General features: G+C 41.7%; 1 protein-coding gene across 1 annotated transcript; it reads left to right on the forward strand.

Annotated features, from left to right (window-relative positions):
* The first annotated feature begins 1,103 nt into the window (after nucleotides 1-1,103).
* On the forward strand, nucleotides 1,104-10,229 carry LOC137607526 (4-galactosyl-N-acetylglucosaminide 3-alpha-L-fucosyltransferase 9-like). Its single transcript, XM_068333354.1, has 2 exons — nucleotides 1,104-1,203; nucleotides 9,138-10,229. The coding sequence occupies exon 2, from the start codon at nucleotides 9,138-9,140 to the stop codon at nucleotides 10,227-10,229; it is 1,092 nt and encodes a 363-aa protein (XP_068189455.1). The 5' UTR covers nucleotides 1,104-1,203.
* The last annotated feature ends 1,023 nt before the right edge of the window (nucleotides 10,230-11,252 follow it).

An 11,252-nucleotide genomic window follows, 5' to 3' on the forward strand; every position in this document is an offset into this window, starting at 1 on the left:
AGCGCATTACAATAATCCAGCCTGGAGGAGACAAAGGCGTGGTTAGTGGTACATTTGACAATAAAGCTGACTTTGACTTTGACTTAGAATTAAGTCAGGAGGACAAACAGCTTTCTAAAGAGAGAACAAAAACATTTTCAAGAGACAAGGACACATTAAATTAACATGGGTAGAAAGCCAGGACAGATGCAGAAAGTAATTGAAATGCATGACTGTAACTGGTGTGGTTTGAAACCAAAAGACATACACTGCCTTCCAGCCTGTCTGTCAACTCTGATGCTTTTTCTGTTGACATCACTATAGATTCCTGATTGGTGTGTCTCAGGCCCCATGAACTTGACAGGATTTAAATTATGGATTGTTTGCCATCAACAGACATGGAACATAGAAAATCAGTCTGCAGGTATCCATGACAAATAATGAAACATTTCCTTGACCTGCCCATAACTGTTTGTTCGACCTTTTTTTAGAGACAAAGTACCTCATTGACAAAAGCTGACAGTTTCCATTCTATTCTATTTTAATCTTACTGTCATAAAAAATTGAAGATAAACATATAGAACATTGCTCGTGTAAAATCAAGGGGATATGCAGACTGTTTTTCAGGTTGTTCTTTCCCGAGTGTTTTGTCATAAAACAAAACACTCAGGAAAGAACAACCTCAGTGTTTTGTTTTGTGACAATTTTTTTAAAGCCAAGATTGTTTTGAGCCTCTGTGTATGTCATCAGAGTGTACACCACTATTGCTCTAACTTTGTCTATAAGTCATAATAATAATTTTCTTCCAATAGCTGACAGTGAAGCACATGTAACCTCCAACTTGAGCTACAAATGTTTCCTTGTATATGAACTGTGTAATGTATTGTTTGTTCTTTGTTGCCTTTCATTTGCAGCATTCACATGTATTTACCCTGTGTGTGGACTGCATCTGTGAGTGTTTGTCGAAGTATTATGACTAATCACTGTATTCCTGAGTGTTCACAGAAGTCACATTCACAAGTTACAGCGGACGTGTCATCCTACAAATGGATTCTCATTAGATCAAACAAAAAGACTCCAACTGGTTTTTCTAGTTGAGTTTAACGGGCTGGGGAACAAATCATTGTCAGATTTACGAAAGGATTCACTTGGTCTCAAGAGTCACACACCTGCAGTAAGTCTTCAGCTGAATATTGGAAATAAGCTTTAAATTCCTCACAAAAGGTAAGGCCTCTTTAGCATGTTTTAATTCTTTAATCCTTTTGTAAATAAGAATCTAAAGTATCTCATGCATGTTTATCTGACATGCAAATTGATGACTGGTTAATGGACTTTATACTTTTCACTGCTTCTTCAAGTTTTTAAAAAAATTACATTTCCTAAATGAATGATGGAAGATGTAAAACAAAAATGTAATCACAGGTCTCAGACTTCAATTTCAAAAGCACATACATTTTTTTAAACAAGTATTGTATACCTTTATGGCGGCACGGTGGCACACTGGGTAGCGCTGTTGCGAGTTCGAGTCCCGCTCTGTGTGGAGTTTGCATGTTCTTCCCGTGTCTGCATGGGTTCTCTCTGAGTTCTCCGGCTTCCTCCCACCTCCAAAAACATGCGCTTCAGGTGAATTGGCCCGTCCAAGTTACCATAAGTGGGATTGTGTGCGTACGTGTTTATCTGTGTGTACGTATAGGTATGGCTCCGAGGTGCGCCGGAGTGTGTCCTGCCTCACGCTCCCAGTAGCCTGGAATAGATCCCGCAACCCCGCATCCGCTACAGCGGATGAAGCAAGTTGGAAATGGATGGATAGATGGATGGAAGTGCACCTTTAAGATACACTACACTGTTAAAAATTAGTCAGTCTGAAAGTGGATGATAGATTCTCATAAATGTGGAGGCATTTCTTTCTCTTCTTCCCAGGATGAGTCCTCCACATCCAACGAAATATGTTCAATGAGCTCATACATCCAAATAGAATCAAATGAAAAACTTCTGAGTTTAATTTGATTGGAATAAAAAAATGAACAAATCCGTAACAGCCTTGTTCACACAATAAAAAAATCAAGTTAGTCTTGCTGATCGTTGTTCTGTGATAACAGAGCAAGTTCAAAATTCTTCTGTCGTAACAGAATAATTTGCTAAATTAAAATATCAAATGATCAAAATTGTATTTGGAAGCGCATAAAGTAAAATAATCTAGAGGGGTTGCAGTTGGACTTCCTGACAGGGAGACCACAGGCAGTTCGAGTTCGTAACAACACCTCCAGCATCATCATGCTGAACACGGGAGCCCCCCAAGGATGCATACTAAGCCCCCTCCTCTTCACTCTGCTAACCCATTGACTTCCAGCTCCAACCTCTTCATCAAGTTTGCAGACTGTATTGGGTCTCATTAACAACAATGATGAGACAGCCTACAGAACTTTGTGCTGCAGTGGAAAGTGTCAGCAGCACCAAGTTCCTGGGTGTGCACATCTCCGAGGACCTGTCCTGGGACTGTAACACCGCATCGCTGGTCAAAAAAGCCCAACAGCACCTCTACTTCCTCCGCAAACTGAGGAGAGCAAGAGCCCAACCCCCCATCAGGCTCACCTTCTACAGAGGCACCATTGAGAGCATCTTAACCAGCTGCATCACTGTGTGGTACGGCGCCTGCACCGTTTCCTGCCGTAAGACCCTGCAGCGCATCATGAGAGCAGCTGAAAAGATCACTGGTGTCTCTCTCCCTTCCCTCACAGACATTTATAACACCCGCCTCACCCGCAAAGCCATCAGTATCAGCATCAGCAACAAAAATACGTAACAAAAATACATCAGTGGCACCTCTGGCTAGCTTAAACACACTGAGCTCCGGTAGCACACATGCTAATGTGATCCACCAGCATCAGCAATCCTAAGCTTGGCATCTGTTAATGTCCAGAAATCGTCTCACAGTTGGCACAGGTGACTCAACTCCGTGAAAAACCGGCATGATACCATTTACTTCCGGTATTTTCCAAGAAAGCGCACGTCTCCCAGAGACCGTCACTCTTCCCCCTTCTGTCCAAAGGTAATTCTCACAGCAGGACTACTACAACTGAGAATATATTAATTACAGTGGTTTTTATGCCCTGAGTATCTTTAAACAGTTTTACCACCTGGTTACATTCTCCCCTGCTTAACTGTTAACGTCCTCGTTGACAGCAAAGCTATTTTTCACTTCATTAAGCGCTTCTCTAAAGAATACAGATCCCATACTTGACAGGATATGAGATACCATTGCAGGACTTAGAGACAATGACTCAAAAACCGATCTGGGCTCATGGTGTGGGTTTGGGTGAACTCCAGCATTCGCTCTTTTACTTCTCCACTGAGCAGGTATTGGTGGTTGCACCCCTGAATTTGGTTTCTGTCTCTGACGAACAACAGGGAGAGGCGCATGTACATCAGGTGTCTGGTTAGTTCTAGGGTCAGGTGCATCAGACCCTGCTACTCCCTGATAAAGAACTGGACCCTCATCCTCTCTCAACACAAACTCAGAATTAGCTGTTTCACGTTCACAGTCTCTGACGGGTGAATTTTCTGTGTTTGGATCAGAGTTTAAACCAAAGGAAACATCATCAACAATAATAAAACTTAATAGGTGGATGAATCTTGGGATGAGGCATTTGGGTCAAAATACACTGATGGCAGTTCTTTACCCACCGTTCAATGTCATTATGCATGCCTGCCCAAAATGTTCTTTGTCTCAACAAATACAAGGTTCTCTCTTTCCTTGATGACTCATAGAGTCATGCACACTCTCCAGTACCTGTTTTCGCAAACAGTTTGGAACAAGCAACTGAAGACAGTCTCCATGGTGCACATCTTCAACCACTCGGTACAACAAGCCATCTTTCTCTCTTATACGTTTACTCTGTTTAAACAGTGACTTCACAGCTCTGGAGAGATTTCTCCTTTCCTGAGGACTTGGATTATGTTTTTGATCCCAAAATGTGCGAAATACACTGAGCTCTGAATCCTGACTCTGAAATTTCCTTAACTCTTCCTGTGAATAGCCTGGAAGTGTTGGTGTAGCCTCCTTTACAACAGACTGACACGCATCTGCATCAAGTGCTCTGATCTGATTAACCTGAGATTTGACCCCTGCAGTAACCAACTCAGGTTCAAGGGAGGTTCCTTTCCAAATCATATTGCAAATGGGCACACAGTCATCAAATTCCTTGTCATCTTGGTCGGGTACTGGCTCCCCTGCTAACGGGTGTCGTGAGAGAGCATCAGCTGCTGTGTTGGATCGTCCTGGATGGTACTGTACATCAAAGTCAAATGCAGCTACCTGTGTCACCCATCTCTGTTCAATGGCTCATAGTTTTGCATTTTTGAGATGACACAAGGGGTTATTAGCAGTAATGAAAGTAAACTTGGAGCCAAGTAAATAACGCCGAAACTTCTCAACTATGGACCACTTGAGTGCTAGCAGTTCTAACTTAATGCTGCTATAGTTTTTGTCATTTCGTTATGCATTTCTTAGTCGTCTGCTTGTATATGCAATCACCCTTTTTCTGTCGCCTTGTTGCTGTAATAGGATAAGTCCTAGACCCTGACTGTTTGCGTCAGTTTACAAAATGAAAGGGCGAGTGAAATCTGCAAAACCTAACACCGTTGCAGTAATTAGTTTTTCCTTTTAGATCAAAGGCCTGTTGACAATTATCATCCCACAAGGCTCTGAGCTTTTGGCTGGCCTTCGCGGGACTGCAAGCTGCACGCCATTGATTCCCCACATCATGTTAGGGAGAAGCAATCTTTGAAAATCCTTCAACATACCTATGGTAGTAGCTACACAGGCCCAAGAAAGATTGCAGTTCTTTCACTGTAGAAGGTGCAGGCCATTCCTTGACAGCTACCACCTTACAAGGGTCTGTTGCAATACCATCTGCTGAGATCTGATGCCCTAAATATCTGACTTCTTTTTGGAAAAAGTGACATTTTCCCAACTTAACCTTCAGTCCGGTGTCTCTGAGACACTTTAACACTATGTCAAGCCTATCCAGGTGTGACTGAAACGAGGGCGAGTACACCAAAATATCATCAAGGTATACAAGCATGATTTCAAAGATCAAATCTTTCATAGTCGCTTGCATTAACCTTTGAAAGGTCGCAGGACCATTGCAAACACCCGTAGGCATACGCAAGTCTTCAAACAGCCCGAACGGCGTTGTAAATGCAGTCTTATGCCTGTCAAGCTCGTCTACCACTACCTGGTGATAGCCCCTTGCAAGGTCAAAGGTGGAAAAATATCTGGCACCTTTCAAAGCATCAAAGCTTTCGTCGATGCGAGGTAGTGGGAATGCATCTCTTTGTTTTCAGGTTTAGCTTGCGATAGTCTACACATAGGCTTATGCTGCCATCCTTTTTACGGACTGCAACCACAGGTGAAGCATATGAACTCTCGCTCTCTTGAATTATGCCCTTTTTTAACTGCTTTGAAACGTGTTCTTGGACTTCTTTATATTGGTTATGTGGTATTTTCCTATAAGGCTGTGTGACAGGTATGTCATCAGCCAGCTTAACTTTGTGTTTCACTTCATCAGTACAACCGAGATCTTCCTCATCATTAGCAAATACATCAATGTACCTTGCCAATAAGGCCCACAGAGATGCTTTCTCCTCATCATCACCACCAATGTCGAGACTGACTAAGATAGTCTGCATTTTACTGTCAATGTGTCCATCTTTGGTGTCAACAGAGACCTGTTCAAAATCTGCAGAGATCCGATTAAACTTAACTTCATAGGTCTGGTCACTTTCAACACACTCCACGGTTGAGATGATTCCTAGCTTGGTTCTTGGACACAGCCACACGTCTTCTTGTAAGAAATTTACGATCTGGACCGGAATGACATGGCACTTGCCATCTACCAATGCTGGGATGACAACTACACCAGTGGGTAGGGGTGTGTTTATAGGCTCAATAATCTTTTGTGTATTGTTGGCTGTCTCTTTGGAGAGACCCCTAACCATGACAGTGGCAACACAAGAAGCAGGTATTCTCACTTTTTCCCTACCTGCTACCCTGACAATTGTTTTCTTTGGAACAATGCATGTTTGTATTGCTGAAATGCAGTTGTCCAACCAGAAGCTACCGTTCCTTTCAACCCTGTATCAAACTCTGATATGACAAGTTGTCGACATATGCGAATGACATTCATACCGATGATGTACTGTTCTGCTGTGGCTACACTCGCTGAGGGTTTCAAGACCAGGAAACCACAGTGTGGGATTTTCAAACCCATTGTCTCCACTTCCAGTTGAACATATCCTTGATAAGGTATCTCAAGGCCGTTTGCAGCCGTTATCTTGAGCCAACTAGAAGTGACAAGCAAGGCATGATTGTGCTGACTTCGCTACCTGTATCTAGTAAGCCGCGAGCTTGTGTACTCTTGAGCTTAAGATCAACTACTGGACACTTGCCGATTGTACGCTCAATAACTTGCTATCGAGTAAATTCAGGTTTGGTTGAGTCTGACATGTGTCCCTGCATTGTTCGAATCATGGGCGGCACGGAGGTCCCAGGTTCGAGTCCTGCTCTGTGCGGAGTTTGCGTGCTCTCCCCGTGTCTGCGTGGCTTCTCTCCGGGTTCTCCGGCTTCCTCCCACCTCCAAAAGCATGCGCTTCAGGTTGATTGGCCGGTCCCAAATTGCCTGTAGGAGTGAGTGTGTGTGTGAGTGGTTGTATGTCTTTGTGTGTGGCTCCGCGGAGCACTGGCGTCGTGCCCGGAGTGTCCCCCGCCTCACGCCCTATGCCACTGGGATAGGCTCCAGTTCCCCGCAACCCGCTGCGGTGGATACAGCGGTGGTAATATGAAAATGACTGACTGACTGTTTGACTCACTACAACCAGGGGTTCTCGTTTCCCTGCCGACTTGAAGCAGAAGGGTTCTCTGTATGCTTCAGTTGTTTCTGTGGCCACTGTTTAGCAACATGACCTTCAGTTTGACATCAGAAACATATTGGTTTACCATCAGCTGTAAACTTTGGTAGAGTTTTTGGTCTCGTAGCTGATGTGGTGCTTAGACTTCGATTCTGAGTAGTCAAATTCTTTACTGCCTTAGTTAGTTCAATGATAACTTTCCCTTGTTCAGCAAGAATAGTCATAACATCACCAAGTGAGACAGATTTCTCACTAGCTTGATCGGTTGTGCTGACTTTCTCTTACTCTGCGAGGACCTCGATGCGATGACATCCTCAAGGTACCCTTTTTTTCTCACCAGCCATTGCAGCTGTACACTGTGCATCTGCGGTTACATGGCTACAGACTTTAACTCTACTCTTTACATCTTTTGCACTTATTGCAGGCTCCTCTGAGGCCCACAAGTAAGCTTCTTCACATACTTCTATCAAAGTTGATTCTGGATGAGCCCTGACATATTTACAAAGTTCCCGTGACAATGCAGGGTCTCTCACTCCATCGACAAACTGGTCTCTTAATGCCAATTTCTCATTAGCAACAGAGCTGGGATACTGTTTCAGTACTGAATTTAGTGCTTGTGATAAGGCATATGAAAACTCACGTATGCCCTCACCTTCTTTCTGTTTGCAGCTATAGAAGTTCTGAAGTAGCTGGGAGATACTGCGGTTATCTCCAAAAGCTTCTCTAAAGTAGCAAAAAATACTCTCTGTGGTTCACTGCACCATGCAACACAGCTATCTCTGTCCCTCCGGATCTGCTGTCGGGTCACTCTTCACCACTGCTGTATTTTACTCTACTATGCATACAATTATCGCCAATTTTAAATTTGACGGGAAAGACAAAAGAGACCCCACTCCTGGTACCAAGATTTGAAGCCGGGATAAGTAACACACAGACTTCAAATGCAATTTTTTGTGGGTCTTTATTGTGTTCCCCAAATCAAGATATAATATTGGAAATAATTATAAATGAAATTTAAGGTGTTGGTTGAATCAATTTGTAAATTTACCAAAATAATCAGATATGGTTTACATAAAATTATTCTTGTTCTGTTTCCCAATTTTAACACAATGTTACCAAAAAAGTACATAAAAATGCATAGAAAAATACATGAAAAAACACATAGAAAAATAGGTAACAAAAATCACTTAACAAAAATACGTCAGTGGCACCTCTGGCTAGCTTAAACACACTGAGCTCCGGTAGCACACATGCTAATGTGATCCACCATCAATAGCAATCCTAAGCTTGGCATCTGTTAATGTCCAGAAATCGTCTCACGGCCGGCACAGGTGACTCAACTCCGTGAAAAACCTGCATGATACCGTTTACTTCCGGTATTTTTTAAGGAAGCGTGAGTCACTCTACCCCCTTCTGTCCAACGTTAATTCTTACAGCAAGACTACAACTGAGAATATATTAATTACAGTGCTTTTTATTCCCTGAGTATCTTTAAATAGTTTTACCACCTGGTTACAATGATACAAAATGTTTGGTAGGTATTATACACTGTATACATATATCATGTATACAGTAATCCCCCATTACTAGCAGTAAATGCGTTCCAGCACCACCTACCAGAAAACTAAATTCTGCAATATAGCGATGAACTATTTATTTAATTTTCTGCCGTCATTTTAACGTTTATGGACTCTCCCCATACTGATATTAAACCATCTTATATATGTATTACCTTTTCCCACATTCTAATGCACTGTTCCAAACACCTTTGTATCATAGAAAAGTGTTTCTTTAATACATGGAAGTGCGCTGCATTCCTGGGAGTCTCGGAATGCAGCGCACACACGGATGCTGTCAGCCAATAGCATGTGCATACGGTATCACATGACTACCTACTAAAAATCTACAATGTAGTGAAGCTGTGCATCTTGAAGCACGAAAAAACGAGAGATTATTGTATATAAATTATTCTTTAAATGACACTTGATGCTTATCTAATGTACTACTATAAGCAATGTAGGGCTTACAAATCTCCATTAGTATTTGCATTTTTATTATTGGTTTAGCTTTAGCTGATACTGTTGATAATTGATAATACCTGTAATTTCAAAAATAATTTTCCTTGTAGATAAAAGTGACATAGTTGTGACAGCCTTTCAACATAAAAACGAACAAGGAATTGACTTAATAGCAGATTACAGATTAATGAATGTTAAATCACTGACTCATTTCTTTCTCTTATTCCACAGATGAATCCTTCACCTACCAAGAAATTACTTTTTGTGGCAACAACATGTGCTGTGCTCATCTGCTGTACATTTGCAGTACTTCTATTTTTTAATAACTTTTCTCCTAAATGGACAGCTCCACCTTTTTTAGCTGCCATTAATAATTCTAAAAGTGTGGAAACAAAAAAAAAGCCCATTGTCCTGTTGTGGTTCTGGCCTCTTGGTGTACATTTTGATTTCAAAGAATGCTCTCGTGTCCACAATATTGACGGCTGTATTCTGACTGATGACAAATCTCTGTATAATGAAGCCGAAGGAGTAATTATCTTCCACAAAGGTATTTCACGGGACTTGTCAAACCTGCCGCGAAGTCCACGTCCAGGTTTCCAGAGGTGGATTTGGTACCATGTGGAATCCCCAACAAATACGGCAAAGATACCAGGACTGGAAAACCTGTTCAACTTGACACTGAGCTACAGAAAAGATGCAGACATCACGGTGAGGAACGAGCTCACCATCAGACCCAAAGACATGAAAGATGACTTTGTTCTGCCAAAGAAAGACAAACTCGTCTGTTGGGTTGTCAGTAATCATGATCACCACACTGGAACAGCTGTGAGAGAAAACTATTATCATGAATTGTCCAAACACATTGCGATCAAACTGTATGGTACAGCTTTTACATCTCGAAGGCTAAGTTATGACGACTACTACGCAACGATTTCTCGCTGTAAATTCTACCTGTCATTTGAGAACTCAGTCCATAGAGACTACATCACAGAGAAGATTAATGGGCCCCTGTGTGCAGGGACAATACCTGTAGTTCTGGGTCCCCCAAGAGCAAACTATGAGGTGTTCTATCCCTCTAGTGCCTTCATTCACATAAATGATTTCCCTGATGCAAAGTCATTGGCAGATCATCTACACTTCTTGGATAAAAATGATGAGGCGTACATGAAGTACTTTGAGTGGAGAAAGCACTACACAGTGAGTCGTCATGTCCTGACACTCCAAGAAGAATTTGTTCAGCCTGTCTGTCTTGCCTGTGATTTTGTGGCAAAAAACAAGGAATACCGCGAAATGCACGGTCTTTATGATTGGTACTTTTCCTAAAAAATTAAATGAATGTGATGAAATGAAAACATCTTTGTGTCAATATGCAGATTAATGAACACACTCATGAATATTGAGCCTGTAACCTTGGCTCATGTGACACAGCTGGGTTCAGCTGATATGTTCAAAGCTGTTTAAGTCAATCAGTTCTGAAGAAGTCTTTTGGACGAAACGTCCTCAAGAACTTTCTTAAAGTCCAGTGGATTGACTTAAACAGCTTTGGATAACCATGACCTGGATAACTGAGAACCTACACAGACATTCAGCTGATATGCCTTTTTTGAAAATTTGATTATGGTTTAATTAACAAAAGACATAAAATGTAAATAGGCCATTTTTAGTTGTGTCAAGTGATGGATTTTGTTTACCTTCAGATAAAATCTAATCTAATCACCCAACAGGATTATCTTATCACCCAGCACACACACACACACACACACACACACACACACACACACACACACACACACACACACACACACACACACACACACACACACACACACACACACACAGAGGTTTCCAGAGGTGGATTTGGTTCACACACACACACACACACACACACACACACACACACACACACACACACACACACACACACACACACACACACACACACACACACACACACACACACACACACCGTTCCTAGGAATGCGCTCTTCTGGACTGAGGCTTCAGATGTTGTTCCAGGAATCTGCTTGAGCCAGTCTTCCAGTTTTGGGGTCAGCAGTCAGTTTTGGTGTTATGCAATTTCCTCCGGGATTAATAAAGTATCTATCTATCTATCTATCTATCTATCTATCTATCTATCTATCTATCTATCTATCTATCTATCTATCTATCTATCTATCTATCTATCTATCTATCTATCTATCTATCTATCTATCTATCTATCTATCTATCTATCTATCTATCTATCTATCTATCTATCTATCTATCTATCTATCTATCTATCTATCTATCTATCTATCTATCTATCTATCTATCTATCTATCTATCTATCTATCTATCTATCTATCT

This window comes from Antennarius striatus, chromosome 14 (genome assembly GCF_040054535.1).
Source record: "Antennarius striatus isolate MH-2024 chromosome 14, ASM4005453v1, whole genome shotgun sequence".
NCBI lineage: Eukaryota > Metazoa > Chordata > Actinopteri > Lophiiformes > Antennariidae > Antennarius > Antennarius striatus.